Raw genomic sequence first — 20,811 nt, forward strand, 5'->3', positions numbered from 1 at the left:
ATAAATAAATGTTCATTTGACTGTGTGTCTGGCGCCGCGCAATTCAGGTCATCACGAGAGTCACGCTCTCATTGGGAAATGCTTTTGAAATGCAATTTGACTGCCGCTGTCCAATGTTTCTGCATCAATGTCACAGTGTATTACTTGGCCTCAAACTCATTTCTGTTCCTGATGACTTCAGAGAATTGTCTGAACTCCCTGATTTTGTCTGCTTAGAATATAATTCACAAATGATGTTTCAGAAGGAGTGCACGCTGCAGCGGAGGTTTAACCATGTTGATCATGCACGGAAAGTCAACAGCAAGAGAGCCCGCTTCTGTTTTCATGCCCCTAAGCTGAGTGATCTCATCCCATAACGCCAGAGTAGTCTGTCCTGCAACGTAAGAACATTATCATGCATTACGATAATCCAAATAATCCAACACAAAAACATATGCACGTAACTCAAAATAATGCAATACATCTATCAAAACAATAATCTACTTCCAATGCTAAATATCAAAACGATAAACATAATCTCTCTCTCTCAGTATTTTTGACCCCAACATATTCATTTGTTATAAAACGTATTCATTTGTTATAAAACATATTCATTTGTTATAAAACAGAATGACTTCTGCTGCTGTAATCCTTGAAATGTCCCCATCCAGCCATGTCATTATGTAACAATATCGCACTAAAACATGGAATTCAGGTTTATCGATAAAGCATGAGCAGTGGTGTGCCAGATGAAATGATTTGAGATCGCCGTAATTCTTTTTTACAGTAAATCTATAGAACCAAAATCACAGATATACGGATTCATAAAAAAAGAAGCTAAAACATATTTAAAATAACGCAAGGCACTGTAGTTCATAGAAAACGCTCCTCAAAGGAGAATACATTGAGTATTTGTTGGGGAGTATTTGCAGCTGCGGATTAATACACATTGACTAAAAATAAAATACAGTGCCCACATGCCCACGATAGAGCAACATGTCAGCTGGTGCAACAGTGTGGCTCAGAGATGCTTTTTTAATAGTTTTTGGTTAACACTCGGGCGCCATAGCACAGAGGAATAAAATATATCAGGCTTTGGCTAAACATGCAATAATTAGTATATACATATGTACTTATATCATTGTTGGTTTTGATCTTTCAATGGGATTTTTTGATAATGAGAAAACTATAGAATATCATCAGTCTTATTCTTTATAGTTTCTTTTTAACCACAAGACTAATCATGCAATTGGGTAATACTTTATACGAATCAAAGATTATTACCAAAACTTGACAAAGAACAATGAAATGAAAGATGTAAGTCACAGCAGAACCAAATGTTGAATATGTTTCCATATGTTACTTACAGAGTTAGACATATATCTTGTCACAATTGTTTGGAGATTAAATTAAAGGGATACTAATGTTGGAGTTATGAAAAAAAAAAATGTTTGTTTAAGTTATGAGTTTGTGGAAATAAGATCGGCTAACATCCAGTATGGGCTGCGCTGTATTTTTGCAGTTAAAAAGAAATTGAGGTCAAATGTCTTAAAAATTTAGCAATTTATTGTTTTATGTTAAACAAAGGTGGCTTTAACGCCAAATCTTTTTGCATTTATGACTGCACAGTAATTGGTTTCACCTACTTTCTTTTCTAATAACTGTCATTTCAGTCAATGAGTAAAGGCATCAAAACAAAACATGACAAAAAAAGCAAAGAAACAATCTTTACAAGGCTCTGAATCCCAAGACCTGACCTCATAATGTCGGCGGTAGCTCTTAATGTCTGTAAAAATTATCCAGGTCAGTACACTAGCATTCACAACTCACCCCCACAGTTACAAACACACACACACAAAACACCCTGAGGCAGCAATGACAACACACAATACCCCCAGATGACCTAATAGGACCACCATCGCTTAATCCTCCCTCCCGGATGCACGGTTGAGTGCACACACATGCAGAAGGATGGAGAGAGAAAGGAGGGGACGCTCGTCTCAAGTCTCTGTCCATTAGTCTTTCTGCCTTATTAAAAAAAAGGACTAAAATAAGTTCAGCTTCACCAAGAACTCCTTAGGCTAGTGTCGTCTCTTTCTAGCAGCCTTTGGAGAAGTAACCAACCTGTTCTAGTAACTACAACCACCAGCCGTTCTTTGAAATAGGACGACACTGGAACCAAAGTAACCTCCCACATTTCCTCTCATTTCAGAGCGGAAACATGACACCTTGCAGGCACTGCAGGGATTGAACCACTCCTTTGATCTATCCCATGGGATCCATTTCCTAAGAGCCTATGGGCTCACACGTCTCGTTCACATTGAACTCTGTGACCTAAAGAGAAGAAAGGTGAACAATGCCAGTTCTTTTCAACTTGGTTCCTTTTTCCATTTAGAACTTTGTTGTTTCACTTTATAGGGACAAGGACAAAGCATGGACACGTTGCCTCACAGCACACTTTACGGTGTCTGTCCCTTGATGGGTCGTTATACAAGATACACAAATCAATCAGCCATGATGATTCATTCTACAATAATTACGGATGATTGCGCTGCAGATTGTGTCACTTTTACTGTCTGGTTTTATGCTTCTTTGGCACTAGAAGGTCAAAGCAATGACCGTCAGCTGAGGGCAGAAAGTGATGCCAACTTTTTCCCTTTTTACTAAGGGGGACTCAAATAACATTCAAGTAACATGATGACTTCTGTAAATATGACATCAACCATTATTATGACCGTTTATCGCTTGCATATTGTTTTAAATTGTGTATAAGTGGCGACACGATAGAATACAGGCCGATGCCAAGGTATTTATATTAAAAGGAAACGCTTACATACAATCAGTCTCCTGTTAGTTTATGACTGGTGACAGTAGAGGTGACGAAGGATTAGTCAATTAAATGATTAGCCGATCTATCGATAACTGCTTCGAAAATCAACTACTCATAACAATAATTTTCCAAGCAGAAAAACAAAATCCCTAATTATCAATGGGCATGTTATATTTTTTTCATTTGCCTGTTTGCCTTCTAGTTCTGCGTTACTTAATGAAATAAAACACTAAAATGACCTCACTGTTCTTTGAAGATCAACACCACCAGCTGGGATTGTCAATTTCATTGAAAACATATTTATGTATTTTTCTGTTGATCCTAGATCTTACTTTGATCCATCAACTGCATTTCTAAAAATCTTTCCTGAAAACAATGTGTGTGCATGTGCATGTGCATGTGCATGTGCGTGTGCGTGTGTGTGTGTGTGTGTGTGTGTGTGTGTGTGTGTGTTTGCCTGGGGATTAAACCAGACTGATAATCTATCAACATATGGCTGCTGGTAAAAACATGATATTTAGACTGCGTGCACATTCAGGAGCTAAATGTGCACACAAATACTAAACATTAACATGTTTTCGCTCTCCAACATGCAAAACATGACATTATATTGTGCCCACTAACACGCATGAAGCATCAAAACAATCATTAAATCAGTCATAATATTAAATATCAGATTAGCCACAATCATTCAGGGACGATAAGCAACTTAACGACATAAAATAAGCATAGTTGACACAAAAAAAAAAACACATTAAATTAAACATTAAATTAGTTTAATATTATCAGTGATATATACAAAAACGTATTCTCTAGATTTGAAACATTTGTGCCAACTGACTTTGTCCAGCTAACACTAATCTGGGGTCTTTTTTTGACAAAAGGTGGCATTAACAGTAACAGTCCTTACCTTTCGTAGCAAGCCTCAGACACTGTGTCTTAGTTTCCTAAAGACGAGAAAAGAGGAAAACCTGAGTCCCAAGTCCACACACCATAGCATGAACTAAGAGAATGTGACTGTGTATGTTAACTACTGCACATATATGTATTTACAGTATAAGCACAAAGTAATGGGGCATTTTCAGTTGTCTGCAGATATTGTGTCGTTGTAAATACTCTCAGAAGTCATAACTGCTGGCAGGAAGAAGCAGTGATGTAGTTAAAGTGTAATTAGTGTCTTTGAATGTGTACATACAGTATATTTATTCATAGCAGCAAGCAGGTGAGCATTATGAGTTCACTGTGTGTTTAGTGCTTCGTCCCATGAATACATATTGATATACCCTCTCCGTGCTGCTAACAGCTTGTAGGTAGATGTTGTAGTTCTTTCTCGGGGCCAGAGGAGGATTCCAGAAACCCTAGGGATTAAAAGAAATGAGGTTAACTTTATAAGAGGCTAAACATACGTAGATTGTCAGCTACTAATTTCACTTACTATCTCTGCTAAAGAGGATATCTTTTCAGTTTTTTTGGTTTGTCTCTCTGTTCCAGGATATCTTCATATGCTTATTTGCTTTCTTACGATCAGTTAGAAGAGAAGATTGATGCCATTCTCACGTCTGTATGCTCAATATGAACATTAAACTGTAAAACTGTTCCTGATCTCACTCTCTGCCAGAAAACAAATAAGCGTGTTTCTCGAAATGTTTAACAATGCTTTAACAAATTTAAATTAAATCTGATGGAAATATTTTGTTGCTGTCTTCCATTTGTGCTGATCCAGTATCCAGGAAGCTTTTGCAAAGACATTTATGTTTATATGTATAATTTTCTCATGAACTACTGCACTTGCTTGAATGAAGAAATGATGGCACATGCGTTTGGTATGGTTAAGAATAAACCCTTGCATTAAGGTACACTATAACAACTCAAGGTAGCTCTAACATAAGTTCCCCCTTGTCTGTTACCTTTTATTCCACATGCCTATTAGGCTACTAGTGTCCTATCATTTTACATTTGATTTATCTTTTCACCTGAGATGTGTGCTGCAGTAGGCACAGCGTGTGTTGCTCAGATAAAAAGGCTTGCCTGATATGTCTTGTTGTCTCCAACAGTGAAGGGGAGCGGCTCAGGCAGGTTGCTGGGGGACAGCTGGGCGGCATAATAGTATGGAGATCCACCGCTAGACGCACTGTGGTAGGAAACTGGGACCTGAGACAGAAGATATATTTACATTACAATAATATGTCTATAAATCTGCCTTACACATACAATGTAAGTCAGTGAAACTGGACTTTTTTCTGCATATGAAAGATCTAAATGTCCAATGGTCTACAGAGCCAAATGGTGGCTGCTCCTCTAAGATGTATTTGTTGTATGTGTTAGAATGTGGAAGATAGCAAATGTATACATATAGATTAGATATAGTAGGCATGTATGTGGAAGAGATTTATCACCTCATAACAGTCAGAGGAAGCTTGACGACGTGTCCGCTGAGGATTCACTTCCTCAACTACAATCTGGTATGCACTGTGGACGAGAAGAAGATAATATCAATACATCATTAAATTATTCTTTGTTGATACAGTAATACGTATAACATGTGTTTTGTGTGGTCACAGTGACATTTGACCAATCGGTTCCACCTTGAGAGCAAGTTGACCCAAAACATTAATGCCTTCAACCACACTTGTCGGAGGTTGAATACCTCCATGTTAAATAACATGGTTGGCATTATTATTATAATGATGTTTGTCCTATAATGCATGCATTCAAGCGTGACCACTGCATCATTCACAAACATTTTTTTTTTTAAATAACGACTTGATGTTTATTTTTATGTCATACTTGCATAGTTGCTTTACATTATAGAGAAAAAACACACCAATTATATTGCTAAAAGCTCTGGCTTCCAGCCAAATACAGGCTGTTTTGACAAACGTGTATGTACTGTATATGTATGCAGTACCTGATAGGTGCTCCCTTGGCCTGCGCAGGTTTGAGCAGGATAGTGATGGTTGTTGCAGTTTCATTCAGAAAGGCCTCTGACCCATCGTACTCGTCTATTGTCGGGGCTGGAGAAAGAGCAGGAGTCTGTATTAGTTCCCACGCATCACCTTGCTGACTATCTAAATATGATATAGGAATGTGTGACAATAAAACATCATAAAAATGTTCTACCTGAAATATTAGTAGTCACGTTGAGTGTGGCTGCAGGGCCGAACCCTTTGGAGGTGGATGCGCGTATAGAGAGCTGGTACGTGACACCTGGGTGGAGCTGGGAAAAAAGGTGGTGTGTGGCGTTTGAGGGCAGGACTGTGAGTCCCGGCCGCTGGAGAGGCACCGAGGGGTCAAATGAACGCACACCACTGTAGCTGATCTGAGGTGAGGCAGAGAGACAGAATCACAGTTTATACATTTCCCCACGAAGCTGAGTGATAGTTTGCTTCTCCAACAATTACTGCACCCAATGCTTCTGCTTATAGTACCTCATATTGTATGATGACTCCATTGGGCTCCGCTGGTTCCTTCCAATAAAGAAGAATTCTGTCTTCAAATGGAGTCGCTCTGAGTGACTGACTGGGAACTGAGCCCGGAACTGTTAACACACACACACACACAAAATGATCAAATGCTCCTAAAAATAACATTAAAACAAGTTGGTACTCTAAATAAAGGAGTCCCTTGTAAATGTATACCAACAACAGGAATACACAAAGCAATTATTTTCCCTGAAAAATGTTTTTATGTGTATCCCAAGTTATAGTTTGGATACCAAGTGGCTTTCACAGAAAATAACAGCATCAAAAGGTACATCCTAGTTTTTGTATTTGTTCTACTGCCCAGCTGTGGCCTGTTACCACAGCAACTAACACACAAGCACACCAAGTATATTTAAGCATTACAGCATTAAGTGCCTTTAATTTTTTCCCTAAAGGGCTTTGCACACCAAGTCCTTATTTTTCATATGCGTTTAAAACTCCATTCAATAAAAAACGTTACGCACAGAACCTTGCAAGTCCGATGCATTATATTATTCTATTTGTTGCAATACACAACAAAATTAAATTAATTACGTGGGTGCAATGGATAGCGCTAGTCCCAAATTAATTGGTGAATTCATTATATTACCAAGAAGCTGCAGAGAACAAATTCACTCCTGTATGATCTATCGTACAACCTTTTGTTTCGTGACCCGATTTCAAGCTGTTCTCAATCTCCTGCCACAATCTAACTTTAAATTTTGCGACTCTTTGTTCCTGACTTGATTTTTTTTCGTACAGTCTACTGACGAATGAATGAAGTTAATCAGCTTATCAGATGCCATTTTGAATGATGACATTTGAATGTACGTGTGTTTGTGAGTGGTGAAACAACTCTGACGGTTGCAAAGAAAACACAGGTACACAAACCTGTTCCGGTAACCTGTTTCGGAGTCTGTGTGTAAACTTGATTGACACAACGTGAGGTTCTATTCATCTTCACGTGTGACAGTGCGCAAGAAAAATGTGTGTTTGTTGTGCAACGGGCTGTAACTCTTATTTTGGAAGTGAACATTCATATAATACATAAATATAGTTTGAAATGGAACAATAGATGGAGAAAGAAAAGTGTGATTTGCGTATCGCACCATCTTCATCAGTTTGAATGACGGTCTCGTCACTCTCCTTCCTTCCCTCTGGATTGGTCAGAATCATCTTCAGACTGACGTTGGTGTAGGGCGGCAGGTTTCCCACCAGGTGACGTGGTGCTGGGAAGAAAAAGAAAAGAAACATTATATTGTAATCCATTTAGGCCTGCAGCTAACAACTATTGTTCTTCATATAAATAAATAAATAAATAAACTAGTTATTGGTCTATAAAATGTAATGTTTTGTCCGAACAACATCTAGAAACCAAAGAAAACAATATATAACAGAAAATTAGATGCAAATCCGTCATATTGGTCATTTTGCAACTACATTACATTACATTACATGTCATTTAGCTGACGCTTTTATCCAAAGCGACTTACAATAAGTGCATTAAACCATGAGTCCAAACTCAGAACAACAAGAATCAAGCAAGTACAACTAGTTGTGGAAAAACTATTTACTTTAAGAAACCTACCCATAAGTTTATTATTAAATATTGCAATGTGTTATAGTGTCATATTCAAAGTAAAAAAAAAAGAGGAATAAGTAAAGATAACAAAGCCTGTATTAACAGTTACAGTGAGTATTACCTTTCGGGTCCATGTCCAAGCAGTCAGATTTGCTGCGATTGTTAGCGGTCATGTAATGGTAGCAGATGGTGACGTTAAAGGTGTGACAGCGAGTGATGTTGTAACCCAACGACTCCCAGTCCACTGCGATCAGACGAGACCTGGTCTCTGCAATCTTTAGCCTCTTAGGAGTCCGCATAGGTTCTTCAGAGAAACAGAGGAGAACACAGGGAAAGAACGTCATGAGATGTCTCAGTAACCCAACAGATCATCGCCATATGAGAGACTGGAGCATTCTCCTCATCAATATGCTGTCAGAACATTATTATCATTCTTTGATGACTCAAAGTAATGTGAAAGTACCTGTTAGTGAACTTCAAAATGTTTACTTAAATTATTGTGCACTGTCGGTGTAAGGGGCAATTGTACTTTGCGTTGCCAAAAAATGAGATAGAGTGCTGAGTTAATATTTTTCCCCAAGGCACGTCTTCGGTTTCCATCTTTTATGTGAAATCAGAACCGTTATTGTTAATATAATCTACCTTCTCTGCAGCCTGCCCAGGGCTTTAATTACCTCAACTGGCTCATTTAACTGGATCAATAGGCCCCAGAACCCACCTACCTCTATACAGACACACTCACACTCAAGAAAACATCGCAAACCCAAAACCAAACCTTTCCTCATCTGCTTCCTGCCAGCTCATATCAATCCGCTATATTTTAGCCACCACATTCTCACGAGATTTTAGTTGTTTGACTATAACTCATGTTATAAGTCTTGATCTGCAACAGTATCTAGTTAGTATTTAACCGCAATCTCAGATCCAACCTGCAAAATCTTCTGTCAGTCCCACGTACTCGTCTTAGAACTCGTGGTGATGTTTTGAGGCAGTAGCACCAAAGCCGTGGGATGCTCTACCTGCACCAAGGTTTACTGATTCATTAGTGTCATTTAAACACCAACTCAAGACGCACCTGTTTACACTGGCGTTTGGTTAATTACATATTCTATGGCCTGTTTTTTAACACGTTTTGTATATTTATTTTTCTTATTTGTTTTATTGCGTTTTTTACTGCACCATCTTTTACTGTGTATTTTACTTTGCTCTTTTAACTGTTGACATATTTTGTTTTGACTAGTGTACTGTACTTTGTCACCCTTTGTCTATGAAAAGTGCAATATAAATAAATAAACCTTACTTATATAGCTATCAGATACATGTACTGAAGTAAAAATCTCAATATTTCCCTCTGAGATCTGGTGCGGTAGAAGAATAAAGCAACTTGAAATTGAAATTCATCCACAACAAGCAGAGTTGAAAGGAGGTTGCGTAAAGTGTTTGTTTATCCGTTAACACAAGATGATTTGATATTCTTTACAGCTGAGAGGGCAACAGGTTTAATCAGCATCAGCCAATGAAAAATATGCCTTCATTAACTCTAATACTGATCTGGCAGATTGGCTCTGGACATCCCCAGACAAAAGTGGAATCTATTACTGGGCAACCAGAACAAATGTAATTAAAAGTTTTGTTTACTGACTTCATTCACCGTGATAGTCATTCTATCACCTGTTGATGCTCCTTCCTCCTCACTCTTCTTCCTTATGTCCTCTCTGGATTGTTTTTAATAAAAACAGCTCACATTAAATAGAGAGGTAAGTCTCTTCCCAACCCCTCCTTGTCTCGCTCTCTGTTTTTCTCTGGGTCTTTCTCTCAGAGGAGACAACACAAGGACACAAACTTGTCGCTTCTTCTGACAACCCATTATCTGCCTGTCGCTCAGACACACACACACACACACACACACACACACACACACACACACACGCACACACACACTCTCACACCCGGTTATTACCCAAATACACATGCGCGCGCTGCAGGATGTATAGGTGTGTGTGTGTGTGTGTGTGTGTGTGAGTGTGTGTGTGTGTGTGCTCGCCTCAATGAAACTTCTCATAATAACAATGCATCGTCAAGGACAAACGCCCTCGCACGCGCACGCGCACGCGCACACACACACACACACACACACACAGGGCTGCAAGCAAAATACAAACATGTTGACGTTCGCTAAGTCATTTAGATGTAAATAGCTCACTAATAAAGAGACATACAGATATTTGAGAAAAAATGAGAACGAAAGAATGAAAGAATGAAAAAACCAAAGAAGGAAAGAAAGGTTATGAAGACACCAAGGCAGGTAATTGTCTGCTGAGCAAATATTATTGCTCAATTGTGTGGCGTGTGTATGTGTGTGCTAAAAGCTGAAGGGTCAGAGCATTTCATTTTTGCGTCAACCTGTTATTGGATGGTTGACATTTAAATAGAGCGAGAGGGAGAGAGACCTATTGCTTTCTCTGCCGGTCTCTCCCTCACTTGTCTTGGTCTCTTCCTCTCTGTCGGTCTTCCCGGTTTAAATCAATATGTGATCCCCACCATAAACTTTGCCATTAGGACACACACACACACACACACACACACACACACACACACACACACACATACATAAACACACACATAAACACACACAGAGTTGGAGCAGTGTAATACATTGTATTGATTTGAGGGTGTTTTGATATTTACACTGCTTCACAGTGAGACATGGAATTAAAACAAAAATATATATGACTTGCTGCCTTTCACACACAAACACACACCCACATGCATTTCAAAACTCCATTCCCGTCCTGACCCACAATGCATTGCTGCTTATCTGGGTCTATTTACTGTAGGGAGTGAAAGGTAGTAGAGCGCAAGGTGGGAGGAGAGACAATGAGAGAATATGAACAAATGGAAGAAAGAAATTTTTCTTTTTCTTTTTTCAAACATCAGGAGGGCAAAGAGAGTAGCACAGAAAATGAGTAAAGAAGAGCGTAAAGACAAAGCAATGCATGGAAAAATTTAACTGGGGCTGGAGGGAGCAAGGGACAGATTAAAAAAAAGAGCAGAGAGAAATGGAAGAGACAGATGAGAGAGGGAACGAATAAGGCCGAGAGGAGGAACGGGGAGAGACGATAACTAGTTTGGAACGTGGCCAGAGTCAAGCGGGACCAGGTCCAACGGTAAACCACAGAGGCTGCCTTGTCCCTTTCCCCTCCTCCGGTACACATACAAACGGCTGGATTCATGTTGGAACTAAAAGGCTTTGTTCTCCACAGATGGAGCTTTGAAAACAAAAACAATACCAATAAACACCAACAATAACACCGAGGACGGCAAGCTTCATATCAGCTGAATCCAGAGGTTGGAATTAAAGAACAGAGAACAAAAGGAAATGAAACTAAATGAAATAGAGCCATGCTAAGGGAGGGAGAGAAAGAAAGAAAAAGAAAGAAAAATAGTGTTTGTCAATATGAAGCATTAGGAGGAGCCAATTAATATACAGTTAAAAGACCACAGAGCAAGAGAAAGAAGCTTGAAGAAAAGCAGAGAAGAATTGAGGTAAAGAGAGGAAGAGGATAGGAGGGGGAGGAGGGGGAACAGAAGAAGGTTGACAGGAGATGCAGCTAAATCCAAGTTAATCTGTCCAATTAGTTCCTGGTAATCCTTCCACTGTCATGAGGAAGACAAATGAAACTCCGTCTCTGTAACTCTCATTTTCTCTCTGCATGTCTCCGTCTCTCTCTGGGCCAGATTTATTAGGCACATGAAAGGTTCAAATTTGCGCTGCAACATTCATTCAATTTGCACTTGTAGGCTACGTGGAATCAAATCAGATTTGCCGATGCAATTATGAACTTTTTAATATTTGATTTATTGTGTTAGTCTGTACATGTTACTTGCACAATGTATGAAGTACAGCAGCTCAGTGTAGCTCATGTCCACAACTCTCCATCCCATGGTTATTTTTCACTTTAAATGGTAAAATACTCTCATGTTTTATTAATGGACTATTGTTCTTACTGAGTCACATTTTGTCTTGTCTATATATTTATAAGAAACTTAAGCTTTTGTGCTCACTGCCTTTGAGATTTAAACACAATCAGATTCAATAGATTTCTCCCCGGATCTACAAATCTGCATTTGCCTCTTCAATGCCGAAAGTGAGTCATGCGAAACCCATCGACAAGTACACGCAGAATAAGACTATAAAACACTGCTGTCTATAATACTCTTGGCTTCTATTTCAAGGGCCTGACCCTAAAAGCGTCATACTGCTGACAGTGTGTGTGCGTTTTCACATATATAAAGAAGTACATGTCAGATATTGTGTGATTCCTACAACATCTGTGCTTGTGTGTCTGGAAATGTGTGTTTTGTGATTCTATTCTTCCATTAATCCAAGTGATGCTGAGTTTGTGCAACATACGAGAAATACTCTGAACGGTGTGTGTGTGTGTCTCTGTGTGCGCGCGCGTGCGTGTGTGTGTGCGTGTGTGTGTGTAACCTGCCATGACCAAGAGGTTTTCAGCCGAAAATTTAGGATTTGGATTAAAAGCTACTTTATCATCTTCTTCTGTCACACACACATACACACTCACTAACTCTTCACTTCAAGTTGATTATTTTTCACCCTTCTGACAAGAGCAATGAATCACCAGAGAAAAAAAATCGAGAAGAGTGGGAGTGAAGGACAGAGGGAGCTTGGGAACAAAGTAGAAAGGGAAGAAGAAGAGATGAAAAAAGAAAAGAAGAAAGGAGAGAAGGTGATGACATCCTTCCTCTTATCATATCAATTGCTCTGCAGTGTGTGTGACTTCTGCTCTTATTAACTTTATTCTTTTTTAATTAAACACGGTTTTGTGTGGTGACAAGCTTGGGCTTATGCATGGTGTTTGTGCACACATTTACCTGTGTGAGTACATGTCTCCATTGTTTTGCATTGAACTAAATATTCAGTAAGCTACATGTGGTGGGATGAGACAAACCTAACCAAACAGAAAAAGCAAAGGAATCATTACCATTTAAATAACATTTCTACCCTGTGTGTGTGTGTCTCAACAAACGCAAACACACAAAAGTCTATATACAGGTGTGTGTGTGTGTGCGTGTGTGTTATTACAGTACATACAGAGTTTGAATTACCTTAAATCACACTAAAAACAAAAAGAGAAAGACAGTAAGGAATTCTTCACTACAATAATGTTAAAGTCCGGAAGTAGAATAAGAAATGGTGTCTAATTTGTATTGTATAAGTATATATAAGTATTGTATTCAGCATTTGGATTTTAAGTACTCTCAATTATGCAAATTACATAGAAAGTGACTTAGAAAGATTATTTACTGTAATAAAAATTAGGTTGAAAATGTTTTCTTGAAGGAATAGTTTGACATTTTGAGCTGTATATGAGCTGTGAAGTTACAGACAGTTAGCTTAGCTGCACAAGAAGACACCGCTAGTGAGGCACTGATTAAATATAATAACAACATCTGCCTACCAACAAAGCTCACATTAAATATAATAACAACATCTGCCTACCAACAAAGCTCACTTACTGTGTCTTGTTTGATTAATCTGTACAAAAGCCAAAGTGTAAACCTTTTATAATTATGGGTTCACGGGATGTTATGTGCTGGACTATGTGTTGGCTGGTTGTTGTCACTGTAAGGTTGCTAGGCAACCATCAGAAACCCCAGGAAGTTACTGCACTCAATCCAGCACCGGGCTGTGAGGCAAACCTGGTGAAGTGGCCTCAGTTGGTATTGCAACTCCAACAATATCACGTGAAGTGCAGTGGCCCAAAAAGCGGAGCATGGAGGGAGATCTTGCTTTTTCTGCACTGCTTAATTAACATGTTTCATTAACATTATGTGGTGTATAGTCTTGCCCAATTACCAGCAAAGTCAGCCTTTCCTTTACAAGTAGATTTTTTAAAAGTGAACATAAAACTAACGTCAGGACATTTGCTGCAGTGGTCGAGTCTGAAATGCACAAGAGTAGAAATCTCTCTAAAGATCATTCTCTTTACTTTCTAGCCCGTGGACAACACATATTCAGATATAGAGAATAGTTTGTTGTAATCCACTTATTTCCCTGCTTTGGTTTGATATCAACACATTATGTGGCTTACAATGAGTTATCATCTTTAACTCAAAAGTGTTCCTGCGTGAGTGAGGAGAGGAAGATTAATTTCCTTTTCCTGTCAAACAGGAAACTGTTCAATACATGAGTCGCCTGAACAAGTCTATGACTTCCTCTCTGTCAATAAACACACATGCAGGATCTTTCTCACACTCTCACTCACACACACACACACACACACACACACACACACACACACACACACACACGTTGGCAGACATCAGTCAGGCCCCGTGGTTATGAGTTTTCATCTCTCTTTCATTTTCATTCTCCAGTTTCATCATTCTCTTGCATCTCTCCCCCTCGCCCTCCCCCCACCGCTTCTATTGTCTCCTCTCTTTCTTTTCCAGCCTTATTGTTTTCCATCATCTCTCCATCACTCCTTGATTCTGTTTCTCATTCAAGCTCACTGCTTTTCTTTCTGTCTCTTTCTCTTGCATATCAACCCTCTCTCGATCGCTGCGTCTCTCCCTCAGGCTGGCTGTGTTTATATTTCAGTCGTTTATTTCTACAAATGTCAGGCAGTGTTTCTGCCCGCCGTCTATTGATCCACAGAGAGAGAAAGAGATTGGGAATGAGAGGCAATCAGAAAGAGGGCAGGCAGCGACAAGGAACGAAGTAGAAAAAGAGATATATAGAAAGAAGAATGGACAGTTTGAGGGAAAGGAGGAGAGGCAGCGAGAAATCAGGAATGAAGGGAGAAAATAAAAGAAAAAGCAGGACATGGGACTTTTTCAAGTGAGAAAGTTGGAGAGAGCCTAGAATATTTTAATTACTCTTTCTCTCAGATCACTGGGCAACCACGGACTGACTAAGGCTCTCGCCTCCTTTCTTCTGCTATTTTATCCATCGCATCATCTCTCCGCCCCTCTCCCTGCCTACTCATAGTATAAATATCATTCTCCCAACTAAAATACAGATACCAAGACAAAAGAGAGCACAAGCAGACAGACGGATCGATAGATAATCAGATAGAAAGGAAAAGCAGTGTGCACAAGCAGACCCGGATAAAGTCAAGCTACGCTTGTATGTGTCTATGTCCTACCTGCACATTTGGTCCGGGTAATGAGCGGTGGTCCAGCTTTGCCGGTCCCTCCCTCCCCTGGTCTGGTTAGTAACACTCTGATCTCGTACTCTGTGTCCGGGTCAAGATGCCATAACTTATAGTTGGGAGAGTTCACAGCGTGCGTCTCCGTCCAGCTGCCTGATGTCATCCGGTACTCAACCTAAAAGGAGAAAAATCACATATTACGTATTATAGTTATTAGAGTAGTCAGTATTTCCACACAATTGGACTACATTTTGCCAACGCCCGGTATCCAATTTATTTACTCTGTACATACTGTACATTAGACAGGAAAGCTGCTTCCCCTAGTTTGAATATTTATGCTAAGCTCACCATTCACCTGCTAGTTCTAGCCTAAAACTTGGCATACAAAAACAAGAGTGGCATCAAAGTTATCCTCTAACTCTCAACAAGAATGTGAAAAAGCAACATTTCCAAAATTTTGAACTATTCCTGAGAAATAGTTTTCGGATTACCTGTGACAAGATACATTTCTACATTCATTGCTTACTTAAAAAAAAGTACTAGGTCCAACCAAGTACATACTAGGTCTCTTACTGAACATACCTCTTTCAATATAATAGGTCCATCTCCAAATATGGAGTTGGAATTCAGCTGAATCAGCAGATATGTAGGGCCGACACCTAGCAGCTGGGGTGGGGCGATGGGGTGCGGAGGCTCTATGGAGAGAAAGATCATAAAAGAGAAGGTTTTAAAGAGCCTTGAGGTATGAATGAAACACACTTAAACAAGGTCACAGCAGAACAGCAGAGGGCCGTGACACCAGGAACAACATCCTGTAGTCACGGTGACACAAAGCCTCATTAGTGCAACAGCTGACTTGATATTTTAAAAATCAAATGAATATTTTGAGGAAAGTACCAGTGAACTAGAACTAGAACTAAACTAATGGCGCAAACTGTTCTAACAAAGGGAAACGGCACTGAGCTGCATTATAATGGGTACATATTGTGTGGCTATGCAGGTGTTAGACTATCTGCACTGTTTGGAGACGCACTGTGTTTAAGTTCTCAGTAGCTCAAGTTATTTTGAGTTGTTGAGTGTTTCAATCCAAACTCCCCGTTCCTGCTTTCCTTATTCATCAAGTGCTTTTATACTCAAAGACACTTCACATACTAAAATGTATATGCAGTGACTTTCATCTACAAAACCAGTAGTCATGTTGCTTCGTGCACTGACTCTCCTTTGCGTTGTGGTTGGAGTTATAATGAAGTTAATGGTAATGCCAACACGCCTTTTGCAGCCGCTTCACATCAAATGCTTTCCACCTTCAAAACAAGAAGCTGGAGGCTTTTATTGGGAAGCAGCTTCAGAAATTGTGTACCGTAGTGGCCGATACTTTGAGCCCCTTTCACACATGGAATATAGACATTTTCCAGCTTTGTCTATCTGTTAAAATAACGTCTTCTTTGTCTTTCAGACTGTCTGTTATGTAAATGTTCCCTACAGCTTATTTCCGACATTTACAGGATACTAACAGAAAGAGCCACAATGCCAGCGTGATATTTTGAATTTGGTGCGAGGGGTGAAAGAACTACAATCAGTTTTTTTTTTTTTAAATGATATGAAAGGAGAAGAGTGTTTTTCTCTCACAGGCTGCATGAGTGGTACAATTTTAAAACTTATTTTGCCATGGAACTGAATCCTCCGATACCATTTCTTTTCGGTTTCATCTTTAATTGTTAGTAAAGAGTGATTTATAATGCCTATTTTAAGAAGTTTATCAGTGCACAAGCAGAGAATGATGACAAGCAAAGTTAACCTCTTTTGCCACATGTCATAGAATGATTCGATATGAACAACTAAATATTATCTCTTCACAAAGTCAATACATTTTGACTTGTTCTATCTTAAAAGTGACAAACTTGGTCCAACCTCGTCAGATTGGCGTTCTGATTTCTACGTACAAGGTGCCGATCCAGACATACCCTAAATGTTAAATTGTCATCAGATTAAATGATAACTTCAGTATTTATCAACCCGGACCCTTCTTTGCCATGTTTGTGTGTCTAAGTGAGTAATGGTCCCGTATTGGGAGACAGCACTGCAGTCAGCAGCCGCTAAAGAGGCTGGCAATGCAATCTTTCCGGACAATTGCGTATCGCCAATTTATGTCCACTAAAAAGGTGCTCGTCTCTCCCACTGACCATCTGAAAACATTATGGAGAGGAACTTACTGAGAGATGAAGCGTTTTTCTTTATCTTTCGCTTGCTCTGGTGTTTTGTTATTGTGTCTAACCAGGTCTCACTCAAGTCCCATTCTGAAGGCTCACAGCCATGACATTGGAAATCTTTTAGCTTCCCTTTTGATCACCTAAAACTACTTGATATGATAGTTCTTAAAATATGCCATTAAAATGTTGTATATGTGTAACCCAAACTATAAATCGACTGAATGAGCAGTGCTGTCTTCATAATCATGAACTTTGATTATTATTATATATTCATATACTGTAGTGTTCATCCGACTTAAGTCTTGTGATTCGCCATGTACTACGTCCCGTGATGCTCACAGTCAATAAAAACTGTGCGTCTGTACTTGCATGTTAATGTGATGGATGTGTGACGGTTCAGGGCCAGACATTCAGATCAGAGCTCACTGTCACGCACGTATGAGTGACAAGCCGAAAGCACAACACACACAACCATAAAACACGTGGCATCAAAGATTGATCTACTTGACACATACACACAGATCAACACATGAATTAATCACCACCTCTCCACACACACACACACGGGTCTATCTCACATACAGTAAATCATACAAACTTTATCTCTTCCAGCCACATTCTCAAACACACCACCAGGCTCTCAGTATGAAGATAGGGTAAAATGAGATCTTCTTTTTTTGTGTGCAATTCAGCTTCAATCATATATCAAAGTAAGTATTATCTAAAATGATGTGCGTGTACATGTGTGCTACTGTGCATGTTGTTCCTTTAATATCTATATTTTGCATTGCTGTCACCTCATTTTCTCTTTGTATTTGTTTGTGTGTGTTGAATATGGCTGTCAGAGAGGTGCAGGCTGGGAAGTGTCTTTTTAGCAACAGATGAAACCCTGCAGTTTGACAGCACATGCAAGTGAAGATACACACACACACACACACACACACACACACACAAACGCACACATAGACACACACACACAAACATACACAAATGCAGACAGAGTTGAATCCAGATAATGAACGTTGAAGTGACTTTAGAAAACCGACAACGTCAACAACATGTCATCTTGCAACGCCATCAAATAAACAAAGTCAACAACTTGATGATTAACAAACAAAGAAGTAAAGCAAAGACTCAAAGATAAATGTATTTGAGCATTCAAAACAGTCGGTCTGTCTGCTTGCAGCCTGTGTGTTAACTTGAATACCTGTTTGTGTTATTCAAAAACCTATTGAATGTCTTAAAGATAAATAATACACATCAAATGAAACAGTAAGGAATGTAAGTGGGTCATTATGGGACTCCAGAGAAAACAAAAGCTGGAACGGGTTCATGCTTTTGATTTTCTTCCTCTTCCTTTTTTTTTTTGTTCCATCACTTGTCATTTGTACAGTTGACCTAAAAAAAATCTAACAAATCACCAATGGTGTTGTTTTGCAATGGGTTTGTTGTCACCATCTTTTTTATTATTAATCACATGTGTGAACCCTCTCATCATTTCTCATTTTTGTGGGTCAAATGAAAATGTTAATAATAAAACAAACCCACATTGGGAAAACTTCAAATGTGTGTGTCGTTTTCTGACCTAACTCGTGCGCGAGATTAATTTGTTTTCACTGTCACTCACTCTCTTTACTGATAGTAGAATTAAACACATCTCCAGAGGCATTGGTAGAGGGTTTGCTAGAGTCTCTGATTTAAGATTTATGATGTTGTCAACAAACAACAAGAGAGACCGAAAGAAAGGAAGAGGATAGACAGATATTTTGTTGGTGACTGGCGCCCACTAGGCATGTTCTTCTTTGTTGTCCATCGTCAGCAACCTTGTCAATAAAGTTTAGTATTCACAAACTGCTGCTGCCATCACCGTGGAGCTCACTGGAGGACATCTGACCCCCAGAACACGAGAGGGGTGTGTATACGAGTGTGCAAGTGAGTGTGTGTGTTTTAGCCGTATCGACAGCCAACAGTGGTAGTAGGTTTTCTATAGTTCCATAACGCCTGAAGCTTCACCTGTCACTATTACTTAGAGTGAGCGTGTGTGCGTGTGTGTGTGTGGTTAAAAAGGAGAAACAGGCTTTTTAGAAGTGGACCATTACAGATTTAAGACAGTCGTACGTATTCAAGTCAGTGGTGTGTCCTCTTAAGTCTGATACATGTGTGTGCGCATGTGTGTGACAATAATATTACAGGAGCTTTTTAGGCCATGGATTGTGTGTAATGGAAGCTGGCATGGGGTGTGTGTGTGTGTGTGTGTGTGTGTGTGTGTGTGTGTGTGTGTGTGTGTGTGTGTGTGTGTGTGTGTGTGTGTGTGTGTGTGTGTGTGCGTGCGTGTGTGTGCGTGTGAGAGTGAGTTTGATATGAGCTGGCATGATGATGCGCTCTGTCACCGTAGGAACCAGAGGGCAAGGCTTTATTAGAGTTCGGCTCTGACCAAACCACCAGTGACACAGACACAAACACAGACACACACAAACAGACACACACACAGTCAGACTCTCTCATACTTCTTTGTCTCGCTCACACACTCACACACACACACACGCATTAACTGTTCATAAACTGTACACCGACAGTAACACTTTTTCCATTAAACAGACCATGTGTGAAAAGGTTTAAGGACCTTTTACTGCTTTTGTGAAATGTATGCATCATCAGATGATGAAGAGGAGGAATGAGTTCACCTGATGGAAACCTCACAATATGGTTATTCTGAGCTCCATTTTGTGAAGATAATGAAATCCTAAAACCATGTTAAAATTAGAAAAATATTTATATGGATGTACAAATTATGTATTTACATATTTTACATCTGAGAATCTGAAGAATAACAAAAGATGGCATTGAATGTCTTCTCCAATTCATAATAGTCATCAAATAGTTCCTAATCTGACATTTTTTATTGAAACAGATTTAATTAATGCCGAGTTATTGTATTGATTGAACTGAATATCGAAGTCGAATACGCAATTTGCAGATGTCGCCTTGTACTCTGGGCATTTTTCTGACATTTTGTTGACTAAGATAAATAAATTGTTGTAGAAATGATCAGCAGTTTAATTAATAAAGAAACCGTCATATGTGGCAAGGGTAGAATGAAATAATACGAGTATAATAATAATCTGGGGAATCCCATGTCGCACCTCTTATGCTCCCATGATGCACCTGAATGTGCTTCTATTCTCCGATTGTGAAAGCTCCAACACACACAGAGGGAGACCATAAAGGCACAATTCTGTCATCTACATATTATAAATATCAATAGATTAGGCCAGTGTATATCTGCCTCTCACCACTTTCAGGCTTTGAACATAAAACCTAGGTTATTGTCAAACATTTTTATTTTATACAAGTCCTAATTTGGCACTTTCCTATCTTTATTTCTTCTGTTTGCTGTTAATCAGATTTGTAACAGATACACGATTCCTCTGGTAATCATCCCTCATCTTTCTTCCACGTTTCAATTTCACAATAAATAAATATTTAAGCTGAATATTCAGAGCAAAAACATTAATAATGCAGCTTAACTCCGTCCATATTCATGGTCGTCAATGTCCTGCAGGAACCTCAA

The 20,811-nt window shown here is 39.2% G+C and overlaps 1 protein-coding gene across 11 annotated transcripts in view; it reads right to left on the reverse strand.

Moving 5' to 3' along the window:
* The window catches only part of ptprk (protein tyrosine phosphatase receptor type K), a 102,273-nt gene that overhangs the window by 25,728 nt on the left and 55,734 nt on the right, over positions 1 to 20,811 (reverse strand). For all 11 annotated transcript variants that reach the window (XM_034527630.1, XM_034527622.1, XM_034527629.1 and 8 more), the window contains 11 exons: positions 15,613 to 15,725; positions 15,025 to 15,205; positions 7,974 to 8,156; positions 7,380 to 7,499; positions 6,238 to 6,347; positions 5,930 to 6,128; positions 5,718 to 5,823; positions 5,206 to 5,278; positions 4,838 to 4,960; positions 4,093 to 4,167; positions 3,720 to 3,756 (listed from right to left, as the gene is read on the reverse strand). In XM_034527630.1, the coding sequence (XP_034383521.1) occupies positions 3,720 to 3,756; positions 4,093 to 4,167; positions 4,838 to 4,960; positions 5,206 to 5,278; positions 5,718 to 5,823; positions 5,930 to 6,128; positions 6,238 to 6,347; positions 7,380 to 7,499; positions 7,974 to 8,156; positions 15,025 to 15,205; positions 15,613 to 15,725 (1,320 nt within the window). The remainder of the gene's footprint in view (positions 1 to 3,719; positions 3,757 to 4,092; positions 4,168 to 4,837; positions 4,961 to 5,205; positions 5,279 to 5,717; positions 5,824 to 5,929; positions 6,129 to 6,237; positions 6,348 to 7,379; positions 7,500 to 7,973; positions 8,157 to 15,024; positions 15,206 to 15,612; positions 15,726 to 20,811) is intronic.

The sequence above is a fragment of the Cyclopterus lumpus genome, chromosome 24 (genome assembly GCF_009769545.1).
Source record: "Cyclopterus lumpus isolate fCycLum1 chromosome 24, fCycLum1.pri, whole genome shotgun sequence".
Lineage (NCBI taxonomy): Eukaryota > Metazoa > Chordata > Actinopteri > Perciformes > Cyclopteridae > Cyclopterus > Cyclopterus lumpus.